This window comes from Gossypium hirsutum, chromosome D13 (assembly GCF_007990345.1).
Source record: "Gossypium hirsutum isolate 1008001.06 chromosome D13, Gossypium_hirsutum_v2.1, whole genome shotgun sequence".
Lineage (NCBI taxonomy): Eukaryota > Viridiplantae > Streptophyta > Magnoliopsida > Malvales > Malvaceae > Gossypium > Gossypium hirsutum.
The window spans coordinates 1897092-1923448 of NC_053449.1; the positions used below are offsets into that span (position 1 = coordinate 1897092).

At 34.0% G+C, this 26357-nt stretch overlaps 2 protein-coding genes across 3 annotated transcripts; both read left to right on the forward strand.

The window, feature by feature from the left end:
• Nucleotides 1-14127: 14127 nt before the first annotated feature.
• LOC107916824 (uncharacterized) lies at nucleotides 14128-17653 on the forward strand. 2 transcript variants are annotated; one of them, XR_005923417.1, is made up of 5 exons: nucleotides 14128-14283; nucleotides 14494-16297; nucleotides 16420-16572; nucleotides 16804-17005; nucleotides 17086-17130. XR_005923417.1 is itself a non-coding variant. In XM_041109896.1 (5 exons), exons 2-5 carry the CDS (start codon nucleotides 14512-14514, stop codon nucleotides 17434-17436), a joined length of 2259 nt encoding a protein of 752 aa, XP_040965830.1. In that variant the 5' UTR covers nucleotides 14128-14283; nucleotides 14494-14511; the 3' UTR covers nucleotides 17437-17653. The 2 variants fall into 2 exon arrangements, 1 of the variants encoding a protein (XP_040965830.1); XM_041109896.1 differs by lacking the exon at nucleotides 16420-16572 and adding an exon at nucleotides 17360-17653 and having other exon boundaries at nucleotides 17086-17279.
• A 6452-nt stretch (nucleotides 17654-24105) lies between these two features.
• LOC107917258 (probable transcriptional regulator RABBIT EARS) lies at nucleotides 24106-24792 on the forward strand. The gene has a single exon (XM_016846629.1). The coding sequence runs from the start codon at nucleotides 24106-24108 to the stop codon at nucleotides 24790-24792; it is 687 nt and encodes a 228-aa protein (XP_016702118.1).
• The last annotated feature ends 1565 nt before the right edge of the window (nucleotides 24793-26357 follow it).

Consider the following 26357-nt stretch of genomic DNA (forward strand, 5'->3'; position numbering starts at 1 on the left):
AATTTTGAAGGTGACCAAGACACAGTTTTATCTCCGGATTTTTAAGAATGATGGAAGAAGAAAACAAATTCTACCCTAAAGGAATCAGTAGAAGTCGTGATTTAGAGAGGCAGAGAGGTAAAAGTTGGCGCTTGCATTGCCAAGGAAACAAGGCGAGACCTTGTTGAGTGCTTCAAGAGTTTAAAGATGTCTTGCATGGTCCTACCAGATATGCCAGTTTAAGTACTGATATTATGGTCACCATTGCCTATAAGGAAGAATGCAAACCAGTCCAACAAAAGCTTCGAAGGATGAGGCCTGATGTCTTGCTAAAATAAAGGAAGAAGTCAGAAGCAATTCGATGCTGGTTTCTTACAGGTGGTCAATACTCAAATGGGTAGCCATATAGTCCTGTTCCTAAGAAAGATGGGAAGGTGCGAATGTGTGTGGACTACAGAGACTTGAACAAGCCAGCCCAAAGATAATTTCCCACTGCCTCATATCGATACCTTGGTAGACAACACGGCCGGATACTCACTGTTCTCTTTCATGGATGGTTTCTCCGGGTACAACCAAATTAAGATGCTTTCTGAAGACAAGGAAAGACCACATTCATAACGATGTGGGGGACGTTTTGTTATAAAGTGATGCTTTGGATTGAAAAATGCGGGAGCAACGTATCAGAGAGCCATGGTAGCATTATTCCATGATATGATGCATAAAGAGATAGAAGTTTATGTTGATGACATGATCGCAAAATCCAGAACAGAAAGGAACACGTGCAAGTTCTGAGAAAACTGTTTCTGAGGTTAAGGAAGTTCCAGCTAAAACTTAACCCAGCAAGTGTACTTTCGGGCTAATCAGGAAACTGCTAGATTCTTAGTCAGCGAAAGGAATTGAATTGACCCAGACAAGTTAAGGCCATACAGAATTACCTCCGCCAAGTACTCAAAAGAAGTTCGGGGCTTCCTAGGAAGACTAAATTACATCGCTCGGTTCATTTCACAATTAACTGAGAAGTGTGACCCCATATTCCGTCTTCTTAGGAAACACAATCCAGGTGTATGGGATGAGGAGTGCCAGAAAACTTTCGAAAGAGTTAAACATTACTTGTCCAATGCCCCAGTACTGATGCCACCTAGCCCTGACAAACCACTGATACTATACTTGGCAGTATTGAGAATTCCATGGGGTGCGTGCTCGGCCAACATGATAAGTCAGGACGAAAAGAAAGAGCGATCTATTATCTCAGTAAGAAGTTCACTGAATGCGAAACGAGATATTCGCCAATTGAAAAATTATGTTGCGCATTGGTTTGGACTACTCGGAGATTGAGACAATACATGTTGTACCATACGACTTGGTTAATCTCAAAGTTAGACCCTCTGAAATACATGATGGAGTCAACTGCTCTAAACGGAAGGATGGCCCGATGGCAAATTCTACTATCTGAATTTGACATAACCTATGTGAATCAAAAGGCTGTAAAAGGGAGCGCGATAGCAGATTTTCTAGCAAGTAGAGCCCTGGACGATTATGAGCCTTTGAACTTTGACTTCCCAAACGAGGATCTGATGTATGTGGCAACTACTGAAGCGAGCACACAAGAAGGCAATACTTGGAAATTAAATTTTGACGGAGCCTCAAATGCCATGGGCAACGGGATTGGGGCAGTCTTGGTATCTCCAAACGGTGATCATTATCCTTTCACCAGTAAACTAGATTTTGATTGCACAAATAACATGGCGGAATATGAAGCATGTATCATGGGAATCCGCGCGGCTATGGAACGCAAAATCAAGGTACTTGAGGTATATGGGGATTCGGCATTGGTAATTTATCAGCTCAAAGGCGAATGGGAAACAAGAGACCCTAAGTTGATTAGTTACCGAAGGATAGTCCTAGAATTGATTGAGGAGTTTGACGACATCACTTTTTGTTATCTCCCACGAGACGAGAATCAGATGGCCGACGCTCTAGCTACATTGGCTTCCATGATCAAAGTAAATAGACCAGAGGATGTGAAGCCTATCCAAATGAGCATTTATGAGGTTCCAGCCCACTGTTGTAATATTGACGAGGAAGAAGAAAAGGACGACAACCCTTGGTATCAGGACATATTGCGATACGTGAAAAATTGTGAATACCCAAACCAAGCAACTGAGAATGACAAGAGAATGTTGAGGAGGCTGGCCAGTGGTTACGTCTTAGATGGAGAAATCCTGTACAAAAGAGGAAAAGATCAGGTGCTGTTAAGATGTGTAGACGCTGTGGAGGCCAAGCAGATCTTGGAAGAAGTCCATGATGGTATTTGTGGAACACACGCTAACGGTTTCACAATGACCAGACAGATCATGAGATTTGGATATTATTGGTCTACCATGGAAGGAGACTGCATCAAGTATGCTAAGAAGTGCCATAAATGCCAGATTTACGGAGACAAAATTCATGTGCCTCCATCACCTCTTCACGTCATGACTTCCCCATGGCCTTTCTCCATGTGGGGCATGGACGTCATTGGGCCAATATCGCCAAAGGCTTCAAACGGACATCGTTTCATTTTTGTAGTGATTGACTACTTTACTAAGTGGGTAGAGGCTACTTCTTACGCCAACGTCACAAAGACAGCGGTCAGCAAGTTTCTAAAGAAGGAAATCATATGTCGGTATGGAATGCCTGAAAGGATCATATCAGACAATGCATTAAATTTGAATAATAGCACGATAGCAGAGGTTTGTAATCAATTCAAGATCAAGCACCACAACTCATCGCCATATCGTCCGAAGATGAATGGTGCGGTGGAGGCAGCCAATAAAAATATCAAAAAAATTGTAGGGAAAATGACTGAGACCTATAGAGATTGGCACGAGAAGTTGCCATTCGCCCTCTATGCTTATCGAACATCCGTCAGGACTTCTACCGGGGCAACACCATTCTCTTTGGTTTATGGAATGGAGGCAGTGCTACCAATTGAGGTTGAAATTCCCTCTCTCCGAGTTTTTTCAGAATTAAAGTTAGACGAAGCAGAATGGGTCCAAGCCCGATATGATCAGCTGAACTTGATTGAAGAAAGGAGGTTAAGAGCTATCCGTCATGGTCAAATGTACCAGAAACGAATGATGCGAGCTTACAATAAGAAAGTTCGTCCTAGAAACTTCCATGAAGGGGATTTGGTACTGAAGAAGATCCTTCCCATACAAAAGGACTTCAGAGGAAAGTGGATGCCAAACTGGGAGGGACCTTATGTAGTAAAAAAGGCCTTTTCAGGAGGGGCATTAATTTTAACTGGGATGGATGGCAAAAGCTTGCCCAATCCTGTGAATTCGGATTCAGTGAAGAGGTACTTTGCCTAAAAAAAAAAAAAAAAAAAGGGAGAGGCCAAGGCGAAAACCCGCAAAGGGCACCTTGAGACCAAAGGGGCTTTGAATTGAAAACCCAGGAATGGGCAATTCGAATTTTCGATCAAAGTTGAGGCATAGAGTAGTTTTGTCTTCTCCGAATTAACAAGAAGGAGAGATGCTACATCTTGGGGCATCAACAAAGTTTTTTAGGATTTCTAAACACAGAGTTTGTGCAGAGGAACTCATGCTGCGATATCTGGAGCACCTTTTTTTTATCTTATCTTAGCAAAATTTGCTATTTGTTCATTTAGAGCTCTGCTCCCAATAAAATTCCATCTTATTCATTGTGATAATCTTTTTCATCATATCTCAGCAAAGTTTGCTATCTTGATTGATTTATTCATTTCGAGCTTTGCTCTCAGCAAAATTTTATTTTGTCCATTTTGATAATCTTTCAAGCATTTTTCCTTGGAATAATGATTAATGGACTGATAAAACTTTCACGAAGGAAGTTTTGCATATTACTCTGAACAGTTTCTAAATAATATAGGAGCCTGAAGCAGGACAATTGTTTAGAACACTCCAAATTTAAAGGTTGGAAATTTGGGAAGAAATAGTCTAAGTTTAGACTCTCTTTGAATTTTTGTTGTCAAACGCGTTGATTGACAAGACGCCATGTTGGTGACAAAGCTTGAATAAACAAGAAAGTGATGATCTTCAGGCAATAGGAAGAGGTTACTTCGGGAAGGAGAGCCCTCGTTTGCGCATGAGTCGTTGGTACGACACATTGGGAATGATGTAAGGGATCAGAAGGATTTAAATCTTATACCCTTGAATTGCGATAGGAGAAGATTGACAAAAGCCATATCTTTCTACCTTGGGGTTACAGTGGGAGATTGATGGTACAAATTTTATGTCCCAGTGGGTTGAACTCCGATGTTCACAGTGGGGGCAATCAGATTACGTGTTTCTTTGGAAATGCCGGCTGGTCAAGAAGGCGTTGCGACACGTTAGTGATAAAGCCTTAATAAGCTTTTGAGCGATGATAACCTAAGCAATAAGGAATTATTTTCATGACATTCTACATTCATTCAAATACCATTCACGCATGTCTAGTTAGGAGCATTTGATTCATTTTGATCATGCCATCCTAATCATTAGGCATAATTAGGTTCATTATACAGGTCATGTTCCCTAGAGGACAGATCAGTAAAAATTGAAGATAAACCTTGCCTCTCTCGGTCGTAGTAGAGCTGGTTGATGACGATAGCAGATCTTGCCTTCCTGCACTGACAGCAAAGCAGATCGAAGACAAACCTTGCCTCTCTCGTTGGTAGCAGAGCTGGTTGAAGATATCAGATCTTGCCTTCCTGTATTTGGCAGCGAAGCAGATCAAAGATGGCAGATTTTACCTCCCTGACAACAGTAGAGTACATTGAAGCCGATAATTCTATCTCCCTGTATTTGGCAGTGGAATAGATTGAAGATTGCAGATCTTGCCTTCCTGTATTTGGCAGCGAAGCAGATCAAAGATGGTAAATTTTACCTCCCTGACCACAGTAGAGTATATTGAAGCTGATAGTTCTATCTCCCGGGGCAAGAAGTAGATCGAAGGTAGCAGATCCTATCTTTCTATATTGGTAGGAAGTGGATCGAAGATGCAGATCTTGTCTTCCCATATTGGTGGCGAAGTAGATCGCAGAAAGCAGATCTTGTCTTTATGTATTGGCGTGAAGTAGATCAAATATAACAGATCCTATCTTCCTATATTGGTAGGAAGTGGATCGAAGATGCAGATCTTGTCTTCCTATATTGGTGGCGAAGTAGGTCAAAGAAAGCAGATCTTGTCTTCCCATATTGGTGGCGAAGCAGATCGAAAAAAGCAGATCTTGTCTTCATGTATTGGCGTGAAGTAGATCAAAGATATCAGACCCTATCTTCCTATATTGGTAGGAAGTGGATCGAAGATGCCGATCTTGTCTTCCCATATTGGTGGCAAAGTAGATCGCAGAAAACAGATCTTGTCTTCATGTATTGGCGTGAAGTAGATCGAATGTAGCAGATCCTATCTTCCTATATTGATAGGAAGTGGATCCAAGATGCAGATCTTGTCTTCCCATATTGGTGGCGAAGCAGATCGAAGAAAGCAGATCTTGCCTTCATGTATTGGCGTGAAGAAGATCGAAGATATCAGACCCTATCTTCCTATATTGGTAGGAAGTGGATCGAAGATGCCGATCTTATCTTCCCATATTGGTGGCGAAGTAGATCGCAGAAAATAGATCTTGTCTTCACGTATTGGCGTGAAGTAGATCGAAGAAAGCAGATCTTGTCTCTGTATTTGGCAGTGGAATAGATTGAGGATTACAGATCTTATCCCCCTAAGCAGTAGTGGAGCAGACTAAAAACAACAAATCTCATCCCCATGGAGTTGCAGCAAAATAGATTTAAGTCATGTTTCTCTGGAGCGCAGTGAAGTGGATTGAAGCAACGAGACACAGTAGAACAGAACGAGGCTACTTGAAGAAGAAAAGCACCAAAAGAAGCCAAGGCTCGGCAAGCCCGGGCAAATTTGGTCTTTCTTGGTCTTTGCTCTGTTTTCGTTACACGACAACGAGCAAAGAGGGGCAGCTGTAAGACCCAAGTTTTGCCCGGGCCCAGACCATAAAACCCAAATAGACCAAGACCAATAAAGAATTAACAGACCATTACAACAAAATTAACCCAAAAAACAGACCCAATCCAAATGCCCAATAATGATAAAAAACCTTAGAGGCCCGAATGGCCCAAAACTATACTAGTTTTCAGCCAAACAAAAAACCCTAGCCTCATGCTTTGCAGCTGCCACCGCCCAAGCGCCTTGGCCACCACGCCCATACCGTCTGACACCCCACCACTGTCGGCCCACGACCTGCAAACAGAGACAGAAACAAAGGCAAAAGCAGCATGCGAGGGATGGGGGCAAAGAATAAACAAAACAGAAACAAAAAATAAGAGAAATGAATCGGCTTTAAAAAGCCAAAATCAAGAACAACGGGGGGGGCCTTTTTTCTTTTCTCTTTACCGAGCAGTGTAAAATTCAAAAAATCTCAGAAAAGATTTCAACAACCAATATACAAAAGCTAAAACCTCATAAGTAGCATATATCAAATATCAAAAAGGGGATATTTAAACGCCCTAAAATCGGAAACGCTACTAGCAAAAAAGAGAAAGAAGAAGAGGACAACGGCAAAACAAGTCAAGGTCTCTAATATTTTCTCGTTTCTTCTTTTAGATTTACACTCATCTATGTATGCGTATAATAAAATACAAAAAAAGAGAGAGAAATTTTTTTACCTAAGACGATTTCCGGCCACCGTGTACGGTGGCCGGCGCGGTGGAGCTGTGACGGCGCGGTGGCTTCCCTGGCCGGTTTCTGGGCTTCCCCAGAGAGAAAAAATCCCTTTCCCCCCTTTTTTTTTTTAAGACCCAGCTAAAATGAAAACAGGAAAGGAAATTGAACTTTTATACGGTTAATAAAACGGCGACGTTTTGCGAAACTGACCCAGGGGATAAAACGACGTCGTTTTGCCCTGGGTTGGACCGACCCGACCTGACCCACGAGGAGGGTCCGCGTGTTTTTGCGGAAGGGTCTAATTGCGCGAATGACCCTTCCGCTTTTCTAAACTTTTGCGATCAGGTTTTCATTCTTTTTAAATTGGCATAAAATTCAAGCGCATTTTTTATTTCGATCCCCACTAAACGCTGCGTTTCGAGAGGACAGGATATTTGCACTCTTAATCCTTCCCGTGTTTTAGCGTGTTCCAATTGGTCCTTCTCTTTTATATATTTCTTTTAAAATTCCCCCTAACCTTTTTTTATTTCGATTTTCATCCCTTTTACTTCTCATCATTATTTATTTTAATTTCAATATTATTCATACTAATATATCCTATTAACGTTACTATTATTATATTTTTAGTATTTTTATTATTGTTATTCTACTTAATACTAACCTGTATATGTTATGTAGTATTATTAAGGGTTTAATATCATTATTTTGTTAGTATATTTGTATATCACCAATGCATTCTTTAAATATATATACATTTACGCGTATATCCTAAAATTATATTACACATATTTGTTTTATATATATTTATCTACGTATATTATGTCTCTATTTTAATATATTGTACATATAGTAGTTAGATATAGTTCTTATACATTTCCATGTACATAATTCTATACCATCTTATGTATATATTTACCTATGTTTTCGTATTTATGAATATATCTTTAATACATATAAGTATATATTTATTATTAATAGATGTTTTCAACATTATTATTATATATTATGTGAATATTTTAACATTACATTATATATGTATTTATATATATTACGCATATATATACACCCTTCTTTTTAATATTCTATTTTTTACATATATATGTAGATATACGTACTTATACCTACTTAAATATATCTTTTCACATTTCATAATTCTTATATACTTACATATATTTATGCATGTTTTACATCATATACATACTTATATATTTTATACTCTTAAAAATGTTTTTTGTATATTTCACATATTTTATAATCCACATACATATATTCTATATTATCACGATTTGTAAATATATAAATACACATTTACATTTTTATAATATTTACCGATTTTATATATATGTACATACTTATCTATGTTTTCATATTCTGTAATTTATACATATTTCTTATTTTATGGTTTTAAATTATACATGCACATATATATATTTTACATAATTGTATTCATTGTCATCATTGTTATTTGGTGTTTGTTTATTTATCCATGTATATTTGTGCTTTTTCTAAAACGTTAGTTCTATTTATTTATTTGTATGCTTTGTTTATGTAATCGCCTCGTCATTTCATTTTGCCTATTATATTGTTGTTACTCACTTTACTTTGCTTACCTCGTTGTAGTCGTTATTGTTTCGTCAAGCATTAACACCAAACATCAAAAGGAGAATTTTTCTAAATAAGGCAACATTTCGCGTTTGGAAAATCGAGAAAACGTGCCCTAACGTGCTGGGTTTCGATTTCTCGTTCGACCAAATAGCCAAATATCCTTTTTAAACTTTTAAATAAGGTAATATTTCGCGTTTGGAAAATCGAGGAAACGTGCCCTAACGTGCTGGGTTTCGATTTCTCGTTCGACTAAACAGCCAAATATCCTCTTAAAGCTTCAAAAATATGGTTCCATTAAACTATAAGGTGATCTTGGTTTCGATGGTTTAGAGTATCGTGTCCTAATGTGCTGGATGTGATATTCCTTCGGAACAAGAGAATCTTATATTTCAATTCACGTTATCAGAGTTTTCTTTTAAGGATCGTATTTTTAAAACTCTTCAAATTTTCAATTTTCGACACTAAGACACTAATTAATCAACTAGGTACCAATCTTGGGCGTATCGAGGGTGCTAATCCTTCCTCGTGCGTAACCGACTCCCGAACCCGTTTTTTAAATTTCATAGACCAAAATCTTTGTTTTAATAAAAATTAAATCGTTTATTAAAAACAACCACTTTTCAAGGTGACCCGATCACACCTCATCAAAAAGGATCGGTGGCGACTCCCGTTTTCGTTTTTTTAATCCAAGTCGACCCCGTTTTCATTCAAAAAAATGGTGTCAACAATTAATTCCCACCTTCCTAATTGAAAAAGTAAAGCATGAAACTTGCTACTTAATAATTAATGACATATTACAAATGTCAAAATTTGCCTTACCAAACAAGATAGTTATCATTTTATGGACAAAAAAAATAGATGAGAAGATAAATAAGTGAAGAAAGAGATGTAATGGAAGCCAATTTCTTAGCTGCCAAATTCTAGCCAAAGTAGAATGACAGATGCCTACAACCCTATTTGCCAAATTATTTCATCCACAAACTTGGACATAGAAATTCTTTGAATATAAAATTTATAGTCAAAACATATCATTCCAAAATCATAAAAAAATTTACAAAAATATACTCATCATGTAATTGTTGGGTTTCCCTTTTTTATTTTTTATATATAGAAGAGCTAGGGATTGGTAGGTTTCAGCCACTTAAAATAAAAAAAATTTATTTAAATTTTTTAAAATTTTAAATTAATAAAAATAAAATTATATATTAATCCCCTAAAGATAATAAAAATTAATTTAATCTTTTAAAAATTATAAAAATATAAGATATTCAAATTATATTTTTATTATCGTAAAAATTAAAATTTAATTTCGACCACCTAAAAAAAATTCTCTACCTTCATCCCTGTATAAAAGTTAAAGGATTAGAATGAGTCAATTTTATTTATTAATTATAAAAATAAAAATAAAACTAATAGAATGCTTTATGGTTTTACTTTCATTTAAAAATTCAATTTCACTTTGATTTTAATTGAAACTAGATCTTATCATATTAGTGAACGAAAATATTTTATATTAAAAAATATATTTATAAAATATTTAATAAATGATTATTAGTGGGGTGACAATGATATTTTATAAGAACTTGTCGGTCTTGTATTTGATATCTAAATAATATTTTTCAATTATTTTATTTGAAGATTATATAAAAATATGAAAGGATGAAAATACCCTTACAATAATATCTGTTATCCTTTAAAATAAAAGTATTTTAATAATTTCTTAGTTAAATTGATATTGAATCAAACTCGTGACAGTAATTCAATTACTCATATAGAAAAAAAAAGTGAAAAAGTCTGTTTCAGTACGGGAATCTTGTTAGATCTACTATTGAATTTCAAGTTGTTTATTAATTAGAAATAATTATTTTAATTATCTTCAATTGGTTCCAATAGAAAAATAAATAAAATTGAAGCAAGTGGGAGTGAAAATTGTCATAGCCAAGCAAGCGTATTTCCATCTTATAATTTGAAATTATAATTTATTTTCTAATTGTTTTTGGGCTCATATTCATACACCACAATCTTAACCCACGAGTTATTTATAATTATATTTAGATTTATATGGTAAACGGGAAGTTAAAATATAATTTTATCATTACTAATTTAAAATTTTATAAATTATACAGGGTGATAACAATAGACAAAGGGATGAAATTTCTGGTGATCCAAATAACAAAAAGATTTGTTTCAAGGACCCGGAGTCTAATATTAAAGATGTGATGGCTGTCGGCGCAACACTGATTCCAATCCTGTCTTGAAAAGATATGGTTATGGGGAAAGGCTCCACCGTTTCTAATGGGGACAGAGATTCAAACACTGCCAATGAGACTTTCTCCCTCCTGGAAGGTGGCATTAAGAAGTCATTAGTCAGTGGCATTCCCGCTATTGATTTCTCAGATAGAGTTCAAAAATTATTAGTTAATGGCATCAATTCATTTGATATTAACATTTAAATTTATCATTTCATGTCATTCAACATTACAATAGAATTGACCAAATAATGCCATTGGTTAAGTGCCAATCTTTATACCATTTAAACAATCAAAGCCATTTATGTATCAAACATGTATACCTTTGACATTAAGCTATTAAATTTTCATGTTCAATCAATTTTAACCTTTTAACTTACCAATCAGATCTCTTTCTGGAGTTTACTGACTCATTCGTATTCAATTTAGCCCGCAAGGCTCGATTCTAAATGATCGCATAATCTTATTCTAAATGGGTCGGATAATCTTTTATATACTTTCTTATCGAGAAATGAATTACATATATGCACTCATATAGTTCCATATTATTACATCATTTCATATATTATTATCAATTCACAATTTCATACCATTTCAATTCAAATCATACAATATATTAGTTTACCAAATATCATTTTATATCATTTTTTGTTTTCAAGTTTTGATTTCAATATTTCACCCAATGAAATCTAGTAAAACAGATTCGGATACACGAATTAACTACACCACATCAAGATAGCTTGTATGAGCAAAACTACACCACACCAAAGCACTAAAGTGCCAAGCCTGTAAGCATCAAATGCATATTCATATGCAAATGCATCCCTCCACCACACCAAGTACTCCGTAGAGACAAATAATACTTGATGATCTGCAACAGATGCTGGATTTCGATATAACCTATTATAATCTCCATACCATTAAATATCCTGTATGAGCGCGCATAAGACCCTATTGGCATGCCAATTGTATCTTAACATTTTACTGAATTCACATGGGCATCAAGTATTCATATTTGCATTATCATACCCTATAATCATTCATATTCACATATTCATATCATGTAATCATTTACATTTACCTATCATACCCAGTAATAGATCACATTTGTATTTTCATACCCTGTATACTGTACGATAACATAACAATCATTTATCCCATTTCATTTCAATTCAATCCAATTAATATATAATTTCACATCCAATTTCAAAATCAAAATTTCAATTCATCATCTGAACACAATATCTCATATCATATAACATGTTTGAATTTATTCTTATATTACAAATCATGTCCCTCTAAATCATACTACTTTCCATTTTATTTAATTCAGTCCACTATCTCGATAATCAATATCAATCATAGCAAATCAATTCATACGATTAATATTAACTTACCTCGATATTCAATCATGCAATATAACATGATATGAAAAGAAATAAATTGAACTTGAATCATAAAAGTATAAACTGATATCTCGCGTCACTCGTCAACGACTCTTGCTTTTCCTTTCCCTCTCAATGGTGTGTACAATAATACGACAGGTAAAATATATCAATTTCCATCAAATTCACATTTAAATACAAAGTCAAGCATATTTTACATTTTATTCAATTTAGCCCCTAAACTTGGGCTAGACATATCTTTCGATATTTAGTTTCGGATCAAAATCCGATTTCACATTATTTCATTAGGGACCCTATAATTTTATTCCTAGCATAATTTCATAACATGTTTTCAATTTATTCAGTTTGGTGCCTAATGTAACAAAGTTAACAACCATGCTTATTAAGCTTTACAATTTAGTCATTATTATAATCTAAGCTTAATTTCTATCAATTTCTCTAATTCTTCAATTTCTCAACAATGGTAACTTGTTAAAATTTCAACAATTAAACAAATTGATACATGAGCTAGCTAAATCAAGCTTCCATGACCATAAATCTATAAAAATTACATGAAAAATAACTTAATTACCTATGGATTTTGGACATGGACGAATGGATGAAAGTTTGAAGCTTTCTCCTATTTTTATTTTCTTTGGACGATGGAGGAAGAAAGATGAGTTCCTACTATATTTCCTTTTATACTTGGATTTTTGCTAATTAAGCTTAGTTAATTAGTTAAATTAATGTTTTATTTTACTTAATTAACCATTAGCTTATCCACTACTTCATGATGGAAAATGGTTAAATAACCATTTTGGTCCTTGGTATACTTGCTGTCTAGGCCCTCAAGCCTTTTGTTAATTAAAATTAGCAATTAGACTTTTACAATTTAATCACTAAGCCTTAATTAATCATTTTTTCGACTAAATTACTTAGCTGAACTTCACTAGATCTTCATAACAACTCCATAAATATTTCTATTTAATATTTACGAACTCGGTTTACAGAAATAAGGTTTTAAAACTGTATTTTTTGACACCACTAAAAATCAAATCGTTACATTTCATCTAACAATTATTCCAAAAAAAACTCTCATTTAAAATGCATCACAATTTGAAAATAGAGACCAAATATCCCCTCCAAAAAAAAGAGTTGTATGAAAGGAAATGCTTAACTTTTATTTGTTTAAACATTACTAAATGTCATGAAATCAATTTTTTTTTAAAAAAAATTAATGGACTTATTCAAGGCATTCAAAGTAAAAACGGCATAATATATTGGTTCTATCTACAATTTTAGAGTTAATAACTTTTGGAGTAATATTCGCTGTATGTAATGTTCCATTCTCAATTAATGTGGGTTTGAATAGGTGATTAGATGTGGTGTGATGCATTTAGTTTACTTATTATCTCGTGTTACAGTATTGCTACAGTATCTAATCTCACTGTCATCGTTATTTTTACACTAACCGCGGGTAAACACACCGCCCATCCAAACTCACCCTTAATCTTCATCCATTATAATGTTTTTGTAATACACTTCACCCGCATCAATAATAGATTCGAGTAAGAGATGCTATATTTAAACACTAAACTTATCACTTAAACTCATCCTCGTTTCATTATAACCAAGGTAATTTATAACACAAAACATTATCATTCATACATAATTAACATTATTACTAATAAACCTAATTACATGTCAAACTAAGGTTCAAATTTTATATTCCAAAGGGTTTGAGCTTGAAGCTTGAGAAGTGATATGATTCTGATTGATGTAAGTATCTTTCATATTTAATCAATTTAGTATAAATATATTTCGTACTTATAATAAATGAATTATTAATTATTATAATTGATGCATATTATTTATTTACAAATTAAAGTAATTTAAAATTTATTTTTTAACAATAACTTTTTATACTATAAAATAAAAGGATAAATTTAAGAAAAAAATGATTAATGTAATAATTAAAAGAAAAGATTTGCACCCAAGAGAATTGGGGGCAAATTGGTAATTAGAAATAAACTAACCGGGTCATACCATACCCTAACCGATCCATCAAGTTGCATAAGCCTCGGTTTATTGTGTTCCTTGTCAACTCGGTTTGGCGGAAACCAATTAGAGGTAAGCTGATTTTTTATTTTATTTTATAAATTTATGAATTTCTAAAAATATGATTTATTGCACTGTTAAAATGTTGATAGCTTTTCTTTTCTTATTTATTTTGTTTTAGTTAGATATAATCCAGCCGGTTTATCCCAATACGCTAACCGGTCCATCCGGTTTCCTAGCCCTCGGTTTATTATTCCCGTCATCAACTCCCTTGACTCGGTTCTCATTCAATTGCCGCTCTCTCCCAGAAAAGCAATTCAAAAGAATTGCAAGTAAGTTCTTTTCCTTTTTCTTTTTTTTTCAAAGATAATTTTATGATTTGGGTTGTTTATGATGTTAACATGTTTGTTCTAATTTCTGTCAATTTTAGGGTTTTTTTTTTTGGTTACAGTTATGACCTAATGCTATTGATTTTGTCAAATGCAACTGTTTTAATGTTAATTTTTGATGAGTTTAATGTAAAAATGTGTGTTGTTTTAAAGGTTGTGATTTGTGAGAAAATGTCATCAAATTTGGAACCAATACCAATAACATCACAAAAACATGACCCAGCATGGAAACATTGTCAAATGTTTAAGAATGGTGAAAGGGTACAATTGAAGTGTATATATTGTGGCAAAATATTTAAAGGTGGTGGGATTCATAGGATTAAGGAACATTTAGCTGGTCATAAGGGTAATGCTGCTACTTGTCTGCGTGTCCCGTCCAATGTTCGTGTTTTGATGCAAGAAAGTTTAGATGGGGTTGTGGTAAAGAAAAGGAAAAAACAAAAGATTGCAGAGGAGATAACGAATGTTAATCAGGTTTCTACCGAGATACAGGCGTATGCTGATCAGGTTGACACTAATACTGGATTGCTTATGATTGAAAAATCTGATACACTGGAGCCTAGTTCGAGTTTGTTAGTTAATCAGGAAGGAACAAGTAATGTTGCTGGGGAGAGGAGAAAGAGGGGAAGAGGTAAAAGTTTGCCTGCGGAGGCTAATGCCCTTAGTTTTGTCCCGGTTGAGTTAGGCGCAAGGAGAGTAAATAATCATGTACATATGGCAATAGGGAGATTTTTGTTTGATATTGGTGCAACTATGGATGCAGTTAATTCAGTTTATTTCCAGCCAATGGTTGATGCTATTGTCTCGGGAGGATCTGGGGCACTAATGCCTTCATGTAATGATCTTCAGGGTTGGATATTGAGGAAATCGGTGGAGGAAGTGAAGAGTGAAAATGAAAAAGTAATGGCGGCTTGGGTAAGGACTGGTTGTTCTATTCTGGTCAACCAATGGAACACTCAAACGGGTCGAATCTTGCTAAACTTTTTGGTGTATTGTCCTGAAGGAACAGTGTTTTTGAAACCTATAGATGCTTCTAGTGTAATCAATTCCTCGGATGCTTTGTATGAATTGCTTAAGCAAGTGGTGGAAGAAGTTGGATCTAAGCATGTCTTGCAAGTGATCACGAATGGCGAGGAACAATATATTGTTGCTGGGAGGAGGTTAGTTGAAACTTTCCCTACTCTGTATTGGGCTCCTTGTGCAGCTCATTGTGTAGACTTGATACTTGAGGATTTTGCGAAGCTTGAATGGATCAATGCAATAATTGAGCAAGCTAGATCTATTACGAAATTTATCTATAATCATAGTGTGGTCTTGAATATGGTAAGACGGTATACTTTTGGCAATGATATTGTTGAACCAGCAGCCACTCGCTCAGCTACAAACTTTACAACGTTGACTAGGATGGTTGATCTTAAAAACAACTTGCAGGCCATGGTTACTTCACAGCAGTGGGTAGACTGCCCATATTCAAAGAAACCAGGGGGACTGGCGATGTTGGATTTGGTTAGTAATCAGTCATTTTGGTCCTCTTGTGTTCTGATTGTTCGGTTAACCAATCCTCTTCTTCGAGTTCTGAGAATGGCTGGCAGCAAGAAGAGGCCTGCAATGGGATATGTTTATGCTGGCATGTATCGAGCAAAAGAAACAATTAAGAAAGAATTAGTCAAGAGGAATGAATATATGGTCTATTGGAATATTATAGATCACTGGTGGGAACAACAATGGCACCATCCTCTTCATGCTGCTGGTTTCTACCTTAACCCCAGGTTCTTTTATAGCATGGAAGGAGACATGCCTAATGAGATGCTATCAGGGATGCTTGATTGTATAGAGAAATTGATTCCTGATGTAACAGTTCAAGATAAAATCACCAAGGAGATAAACTCATACAAGAATTCCATTGGAGATTTTGGGAGGAAGATGGCAGTTAGAGCTAGAGACACTTTACTCCCTGGTGAGAGTCTATCTTATGGATGCTTTCTAAACTTTGGCAGCTATATTTCAACTCAAATTATTGTTGTAATTTATTCTTTTAGTAAGAGTAGTTAGTAGATTCTTTCTATTTCCTGCTACTAGATTGCAAATTGAATTACCGCATATCCTAGAACAATGAAGTCAAAGAAAATGCTGTCTTCCTTGCTTTGGTTGAATAAGATGTTGATTTGGCTAAGGTGTGGCAATTCTGGCTACTAAAGAAACTTCAAGGGGAAAAGCGTAACTAACTTATAGGTGATTTGAATTTCTGCATGCGTTGTTCTCATCATTATTGTTGTACATGACATGAATTCCAAATTCTTACACGTGCTTGTGCAATGGATAATACGTCAAACTTATCTGGTTGAAGTAGCTCTGTTGCACATAGAGCATGCTTGTGTTTCACCATTTGTGTCCTGTTGTGATATCCTTTTCCCTAATTTCTTTCAATTGGCTGATCATTGCTTTGTATGCTGCTTGCTATAGTTGAATGGTGGTCAACATATGGAGGAAGTTGCCCAAATTTGGCTCGTTTGGCTATCCGTGTCCTTAGTCAGACTTGCAGTACTCTTGGGCTTAAGCATGATCACATTCCTTTTGAAAAATTGCATGAAACAAGGAATTGCTTAGAGCAGCAGCGGCTCCGAGACCTCATATTTGTTCAATGCAACTTGCAATTAAGACAAATGTATGCAGAATCTCACTCATTTACGGATTTTGCATTTAGTGCAACAAAATTTTATCTTCAGTTAATGATTTTTCTTTCAGAGGTTATGAGAGCAAGCAACATGATTCTATGCAGCCCTTGTCATCTGAGTCTGCCTCTATTGTGGAAGACTGGGTTACAGGAATTGGCGCATTTTTGGATGACGATACCTATCCGGATTGGACAACACTTGAGACACTTTCTGTGAACACAATGCCTTTAAGACCTGGTGATGAAGTGGAAGAGTTAGGTGCAGGTAATTTTGTTTCTTGGATATGGTAATCTCACCAAAGAAGGTTCTTTCTCTCTGTGTATTTATTTGATCTTTTCATGCAGGTTTTAATGATCATGAGATTTTCAATAGAATGAAAGAGGGTGACAATGAAAAAGCTGAAGATAATGTAGTAAGCTAGTCGAAGACCATTTCTAATCTTGATAATCCTAGATGGTGACTGATGGCAAATAATGTAAATTAGTGTAATAACTAATGACTAGATTTATAGGAACTGCTCTACCATTCTGTTAAGAAAAGAGTAGAAACATCAGAGAATTAGATTTTTAGTCAGGATTTGACAATATGTAACAATTTTTATCAATTCATGGTTAGAATATTAGAAAGTTTTAAGCATAGTTCAGGCCTTTCATCTTAACCCAAAAACATGCTTGACCATTGGGCTGATATATTGTCTTGGATGTCACTTGTCATTGATTCTGAGATATAGTAACACAAATTCTTGCTAACCTCTGGATCGGGACTTACCTTATAACTATTTAGCTACTTTCAGTTCAGTATAATTTTATCATCATTACTGCAATTCATCCAAGTAGGTGTACTGTTAACCTACTCTTTGATCTTTGCATGAGTATTTCAGAGAAGATGAGCTTGAACCTGCCTGCTGCTTCTTCCTTATCTGTTCATTTTCCTTACTTTCTGCTTTATTTAATGAGATTGAAAACATTAGCAAGTAGTAAACTGTGGTATTCTTGATGCTGGAATGCGTGATTCTGAAGCAGCAGATATGGTGAATTCTTGGAATAGAATGGTAAGCAAGGCATCTTTACCCTATTCCAACCACCCTTTTTTACTTCCTTCCCTGATTGAAGATGCATCTAAAATCATTGGAAGATCAAAATACTGATTTCATTTGTGTTATAAAGTTTGTGTGCTTGTTTGACTGATTGGTGTTGATCATTTCATTTTATTCCTAATAGCAAAGTTGAAAATTATTGGAAATTCCCTCTTGATGACTGAAAACTCAAGCTTGTCAGAGTGGTGTTTCCCCACATCGGTTAAATCCGAGTTTGCTTGCAGTTTTATATTGAAGTTTGATCTCTTGTTGCCAATCGGTTTTAGGTTGAATGCTTTAACATGGTATCGGAGCTCAAGTTTTCTTCTGTCGTTCTTTCTTGTTACTTGTAGGAGAATCTTCTAAAAGAAACATGACAAGTTCATTTAGGGGAGAGAATATGAACTTGTTTCCATCATTAAATGATTCAGAGGTTATTTTAATTGATTCATGTAATTACTCTTAAAGTCTCATCTAGTAAGTCCGGATTTCAAATTCCAGCACCTGTCATCACTTTATTTACAGACTATTATTTTCTTTATGCCAAACTTGGCTTTGTTTGACAATGAAATAATCCCTATCCATTCCAATCAAATGTCCCACATTATTTCTTAGAGTGAAATTTTGTCTAAAAAGTTTGATTTTTCTTATTCTCTGTAAAACACTAAATCAGCGTAAACCTCAAAAATCTAGAAGATAATGAAAAATAAATTTTGTATAGATCACCAAATTCATTGCTCCATAGCCAACAATCCCCAAAAATGAAAAGACGGCAAGCAGAAGGGAGGGCAAAATTTTTGGCAAAAACACACCTTTAGCCATAGGGATCAAATTTGAGATTTCAATGACTTAAGTGAAAGAAGTCTTGGGGGGTAAATTAGTTGAAAATTTTCTGCAAGTAGCCTATCATGAAGCAGGCAAAAGACATCCGAGTACTTAATTACAGTGAGGTTTGCCCAGGGTGGTCCACTTTTCCCCAATTGTAGCAAATATGCAGCACTTGGGAAACATCTGTAATCATAATTTCTTCAACCATCTTGTTATTTGATCCGTCAAGTAGTGCAGTGTCATATTTTGAGTTATTTTTCACTTCTTAAAGTATTACAGTGTTAAACATTTTTAGTGAAACATCCCTTACAAAATATTTTTTTTCGAATAATTTTAAGATGAGTTGTTTCATGATAGTACTTTTTATTAAAAGAGTTCGTCCTAAAGCCAATTATATTAGCTATAACTTTAAACTAAAGTTAGAAATGAGCATGATAGATACAAGCACTTTGTTAATTCTAGTGAAAATTACTAGATACAACGCCAGTTACAACTTAAGGAGATTATTGTAACTTGCCTTATATGGTTGGCATGTTTTGAACCAAAACTATTTGGACTTTTATTTGATGATCTTTGAGGCTTTTTAGCATCCCATTATTAAATATATTTTGTGCAAGATTTGAGCCAAGTAAAGAGAATATCCAGGCTTACAATATGATTGAAGTTCCTTAAATAGAAGATTTGATTTTTAAGGAGTTTTGCATAATATACTTATTATTTGAGAGAGCACTTCATTTTGTTCAATTAGGAACTATTATTTGAGTGCAAAATTGTATGCAACTGACTTGTTTTCATCAGTTTACATTTTCACGGGGGAATTCTTAAAGGGAAAGTGATATAGTTTGAAGCCTATGAGTGAGATTGCAATTTGGTAAGTGAGTTGGACTTGAATAGTAATTTGTACTTGTTGCTTATATACTAGATTGTCCTCTGGGTAAGGCCTCGTATGCGTAGGAGATTTTAAAATGCGTTAACAATTTTCACTGTCCATCTCAATTTTATTACTAGTAGTAACTTCATTGGGTTGCAACTAAACGAATATTAGATAGGCAAAATCAATGAATTTTTCATTAGTAACAAAGGTAAACACTTGACACATTAAGTGGAGATCTTGTCATTGATCTTTTTTTTATATAATTCGAAGACCAAAAAAATCATTGTGCTTAAAATTAATAGAGATTATTATTTTTAATTATTTTATGAAATAATCATTTAAATTAACTTTTTCATAATTATAACTATTTTTACAAATAAAAGAACTTTCGCATTTACAAATATCAAGTTTTCACATCAAAATATTATAATCATAATTTTAAATTTTGAAATTATTTCAACTTATATATTAATTCGAGATTTACTTAATGTGCTAAATAATTTTAAAATAATAAATTGGTAAATAATAAATACGTCAATAAATAATTAAAAAATAAATTGGCTCCAAGGAAATGATAAGACTTTAGGAGTTTCGAAATATTAAGTTGTCATTCCGTATGTTGTTGTTGAGTTATCCAATTCAATGCTTATAATAATTAAATCTGATAACAACTATTAATATAATTATAATGGGTAAAATATGCTATGTATGTATGTATGTATGTCAAATTCTCAGTCTACCATCAAGTTGAAGAATGAAGACATTTTAGGTAGAAAATATGTAAATCAGCACAAGACAATTTGTTTATAGTTTTTCTTAAGAAAGGAGTTAAGCTGTTCAATAGTAAATGATTCTAATCATTAATAATTCATCATCTTCTTTTCTATTTTATTGTTTAAGCTTTCTAGAAATATATAAATCTTCACCAAATCTGGGTTTTGCATAAGAAGGAATCATTTCTTGGCCAGTTATGGCAATGTAAGTAATTCAGACAAAGATATGAACAAGATAATAAAAGGGACCTTCAACAGCTTACTTATGTCATCTCTTAGCCTTATTACCCCATTTGGACCACTAATTCATTAGTTTTGTTTTTAGAATATATTATGAAAGGGGAAAAAAGTAAATATTTGGAAGAATATAGATTTTAGGAAATAAAGTTCTTAAATAATCTTAAATATAATTTTCTAAGTGTTATTGATTGAGTTTTAACTCAATTGCTATGAGTATTGTGATCAATGTAAGAGGATTATGTGGGTTTGAGTGCGTGAAAGTGTATTATCCTTTTATTTTTGGGTTGGGGCTATAGATAATTACAAAATGATCACTCAACTATTCAATTTTATTTTTTTTGGTCACCAACGGGATAACATAAAAATGAAGATACCCAAAAATCGAAGATAGTTAGATGATCGTTTTATAACTTTTCATAGTTTTATAACAAAAACAAAAACCATAATTAGGTGACTGCTAATGTAGTCTTTTGCGGCACAAATCTAGAAAGGTTTATTCATGACATTAGCCTTCAAAAATTGTAAAATCGTTTTATATAGTCTCTTTAAAATTTGTAAGAATATACAAATTGTAAAATTGTCTTTTATAGTCTTTTTAAAATGTGTAAAATCATAATTTAATATAATGATAAATTTATGTGTTCGGATATTTATAATTTACTTCTGGCCTCGCCGAATAAGCCTTTCCAATGGAAGAATTAAGCTTCAATATATAGAAATTAGGACTACAACTTCAATTAGCACACCAAGATCAATTCTAATCTACAATTAGATTTTCCATATCAATTATCCTCGCTAATTTACTACGATTTAAGTCTGATTTAAACTTATATTATTCTTCACGAAAATGAACATTCGACCAACGTATCATAACTTGAATTCAATTTTACTATAATTTATACAACTAAATACACATAAAAATTGGAAATCATAAGTAACTCTTAACACCAACACTGATAGCAACTAGGTCCAACAACAAGGTGTACTAACATTATTTAATTCACCACAGGAATTGATGCTCCAACTGCAAGGATCTGTGAACTCAAACTTGAATTTACTCATGAGGATATATCTATTCGCTTCTAATTATGATTTAAATAAGTTACTACAAAAATAGAACGTCGATAATGGCAATGTATCACAAAGAAAACAAAGAAAAAAAAAATAAAACACACAAAGTTTTACGTGGAAACCCTTTCGGGAAAAACCCACGAGCAGAGGAGAAGAAAATTCACTATGTTGAATTCGAATGAGTACAAGAAGAGAGACGATTATGTCTATTTATAGGTTTAAAAATGGAAGTAATGCAGTAAGATTAAAACACCTTATTCTAATCAACATCAAATAGAGAAAGTAAACTTCTATACGGATTTTACTGGTACAGCCTGTACCTTACCGCAGGGGTCAGAGGCCCCCGCACCCCCGATTGCGACCCCAATCTAGTATTTTACCTATTGGGGAATCTACGATGAGCTGCAACCTTCGCCCTCATAGATCTCCCTATCTTATCATTTGTATTTCATTTTAATAAGAATTAGTTTAGTAATGAGTCCATCAAATACGTTAACGAGTAGGCTCATCAGTCCCTATTGTTCTTATTTAATCCAAATCCTTAGATTTTTAAACATTGTGAATACAAAAATGATTGGTCTGACCCACTTTTGTTTTTGGATGGTTGCTCAAGCATTCAATTGTTGTAATAAAAAAGGGGAAAAAATTCCAAGAGACTAGTTTGATTAAACAAAATGTGATTAGTGATATTTAATTATTTTCTTAGACGTATTAGAAAAAGCATCTTTTTGTTTGCTACTATGTTGTTTGAAGAACATAATCAAACTTTTGTAGCTCTACATTTCTCACAACCATTTTGACCTTAAAATTTTTGGACTATTGATTGTATAATTATTCTATGTCGTTTCAGTTCAAACTTAGATTCCAATCCAATACCATTTTTCATGATTAATAATTATTTGAAAGTTATATTAGTGGTCGAGGGTTCGATCTTCGCTTTAGATATGGAACAGCTTTAAAACTCGTTGTCAATATCTACCCCTTAATTGGTTTGCAAAATGTGAATGATTAGTTACTGGACTCATTCCGATAGATATCTTGAGAAATATATAAAAAAAAAATTGTTTGAAAGTTTCAAATTATAACTTTTAGATTTCAGCGATTATAAAAGAAATAAAAGTTTTACAGTAATGGCTTATTAATTTAATGATAAGGTTTAATATTTAAAAATTTTAGAGTATTTGTATGTGTAAATATAATATCATATGTGAAATTTCAAGAAATAGATGCTTCATGGTAAAAGTATAATAGAGGTTCTTATGTTAGGAGTGAGATTGCATTTTAATTTTTTTACTAAAAAAATGAGCAAATTAGTCTTTGTATGTTAAACCAAAGAGCAAATTAGTCCTTTTTATTGAAAATTTCATCTATTTCTACAGTTAAAAATTAGCATGACTGACGGAATAAACAGATAATTTCACATGACATATCACGTGTATCTCATGTTGATGTACAAAGAACAGCTTTTAACAATAAAAATGGATGGCAGTTTTGATAGAAACATCAATTTACTTTTTGATCAACATATAAAGATTAATTTACCATTTTTTGAATAAAGAGTAACTTGCATGAAAGGGAAACAGTTGAAAATTCCCAACATGTATAAGGAATCAAATTGAAAAGTTAGACTTTTAACTTATTATTACTCTTATAATTATATATATTTGTTTTAGTTGCTTAAAAACAAAAGTGATTAGAAACCCTGGAATATCTTTTAAAAAAAACTAAGCTGAACCTGTTTTTATACGAGTCTTTACATGTCTTGTTTGAAGTTTTTGAGTTTATGTTTTGGAATGTAAACGAATTAAGTTGCCAAAATAATACTATAAATTGGTCATCAAAGTAGAAGTACGTACCCTCAATTTGCACATGTAGAACAATGTTTCACAGTTGTTCAAAACTGAGAGCTTTTAAGGAAATTGCCAAAATAATAGCAAGAAACGACGACTGTGCATCAAATCAGATAATTTGATGCGCCAAATCAAATCAAATCAATAAATAAATAAGCCCCCTCCAAAAAGCCACCAAGAATTTTTCAGCTCAGCCTTTTTCCCTTTCTTCTTAGATACTCGCAGTAGTTTTCAATGTCTTATTTGAATCATTTCAAAAGCTGTTGTAATGCATAGCTCCCTCACTTCTTATATTAACCTATACCCCAACTCATCTTTTCTTCCACTTCAGACTCTTATCTGTTTCTTACTCTTTAAATCAATCAAGAAAAAAAAAACCATGGAACAAGCTCAGTATTTGATGTTGATGAAGAGGAGACAGTTTTTAAAATCCCACTTTCAAGTGTCAATCAACTCTTTAAGTGAGACTTGGGAAGAAAAAGCTTTTGCAGAAGATGCAGCAGGGTCTTTAGGGGGATGTATATGGCCTCCTAGATCATATACTTGTAGTTTTTGCTGGAGAGAATTCAAGTCAGCTCAAGCTTTGGGTGGTCACATGAATGTTCATAGAAGAGATAGAGCTAAGCTCAAACAATCTCTTAGTCCTAAAAATGAAGTTGTTTCTAATCAAAATCAGAACCCCAATCCTCTAAAACCATCTGACCCTAAATCCCCACATCCAGCAGCTGATTTGGCCCATTCTTTTTCATCTTCTAGGGTTTCAGCTTCATCTAAAAACTTTGGTACTTGTTCCTTTGTTCAAGGACAGCATCAAGGGCTATTAAGTTCTTATGATGATGGGGTAATCAATTGCAAAAGAAGAAAGATTGCTGCTTCAACAACACTGCCATTTTTGGTTCCAAAGGAGAAGTGTTATTCTTCTCTTCAATGGCAGGTTCTTGGAGTTAAGCCAGCAGTTGCAGGGTCCATGGAGGAGTTGGATCTTGAGCTCAGGCTTGGTGCTCAACCAAAGGTGAAGTCATGGAATATGGATCAAAGGGATTGCAAGAGAATGGAATTGCTCTGATCAGACTCAAAGAACTCAATCTAACTTCTGATTTTCTTTTATGTTCAATGGAAAATTACAAAGAGGTCAAGGGGCCACTATAATTGTGCAGGTAATGATAAGCTTATTTTCCAACCATGTCTACTATATTATATATAAAATTTGGTACTTTTATTTGTTTTCAGTATCCCAATTATATGCTTCATCTGATGATGGTAATACTTTTGAAAGTGATAAATCTTTTAAAAGGTTCGGTGTTAAAATTTTACATGTCAAAAAATATGATTCCAATCATAGATCGTCACATGTCACTTTTGACAGCAAAATTTCATTTTAAATTTTCTCAAGTCGTCACGATCATAAGGCATGAAACTCATCGTAAACTCTCTTTTTTTCTTCTTTAAATTAGAATTTAGAGACAATTTCAAATAGAAAAAAACATAGTTAAGAGACTATTTTGGCTGTAAGAAAGTAGAAAAACATTTGTATATTCTGCTAGTTGGCATTTGTGTGGTTCCCTGGAGTCCCAAAATGTAGAGCTTGATCGCTCTTTTGTTTCTCTCATGTGCTTGTGAATGAGTACATTGCTTAATGGCCTCCGATGGGTTTCATTTGTAGTTTTTTAAAAGGGGTCCAGATTCTCCACTAGGATACACAAAACAATTCTATGATCATGTAATGCATCTCATGATCAGCTTGTATGTTGAACTTTGAATGATCCCAATTAATAAATTCCATTTTTGATTGGTGGAATAGCTCCTATCCGTAGAGTTCTTGCTAAATTTAAACTCTTCAAAGCTTTCAAAATTAATCTCTTTCTAACAAGGACTTTATGCAAATATATTTAGTTCTTTTTTATAATTAAATATTACATTTGTTTGCTTGTTTCGAGATATAAAAATAATTAATATAAATATACAAATCAAAATTGTCAACGATATGTGTGATACATCAATGATCACTAGCCCGAATCTCAAATAAGATCTAGGTGGCCTACCCGTGACCTGAAGAGGTCCCTCCAGATGATTGAGTGTGATCTAAACTGTGAGAGGACAACAAGGGAAGCTCGTAGACCTAGCTCGCAAGAGGAGCTCATAGATCTAGCTCACAAGGAGAGCTCGTATGAACCAGGAAAGGTCGCTGTCTCTGTTCGCATATACCGAAGGAGCTCGCAAAAGGGAGACCGCGTGGTCTGACAGGCAACCCAGAATAAAACACATGTCCAGCATGCCTGAAGTCTACTCAGAATGTCAGTCCTAGGAATAATATGGTCATGTCGTAAACAGTAATAATATGTATAAATACTCAAATGACCTGGCCTAGGAATAATATGTCGTGGCCTCATTCCATTTTCATAATCCATACAATATCAGTAAGAGGATATCATTTATTCTTTTAATCAAGCTATGATTCCACTATTGTGAGCTAATCCATATCATGCATAAGTCACGTACCCAACATACCAACTTTTCAACTATTACCATGAGAGCATAGGTTTTTAATATATCAATGTACATGAGTTATATATGTCGTAATTCATTTACTCAATATTTAAGTAAATCACACCAGAAACGTCACAAATAAAT

What these genes read in the sequence shown, in the direction of transcription:
- LOC107917258 (XM_016846629.1), top strand. Translation starts at nt 24,106, where the DNA reads ATGGAACAAGCTCAGTATTTGATGTTGATGAAGAGGAGACAGTTTTTA.
- LOC107916824 (XM_041109896.1), top strand. Translation starts at nt 14,512, where the DNA reads ATGTCATCAAATTTGGAACCAATACCAATAACATCACAAAAACATGAC. An exon ending in TAGAGACACTTTACTCCCTG is followed by an intron (nt 16,298 to 16,803) that starts GTGAGAGTCTAT and finishes TGCTTGCTATAG; the next exon opens with TTGAATGGTGGTCAACATAT. An exon ending in AACTTGCAATTAAGACAAAT is followed by an intron (nt 17,006 to 17,085) that starts GTATGCAGAATC and finishes TTTTTCTTTCAG; the next exon opens with AGGTTATGAGAGCAAGCAAC.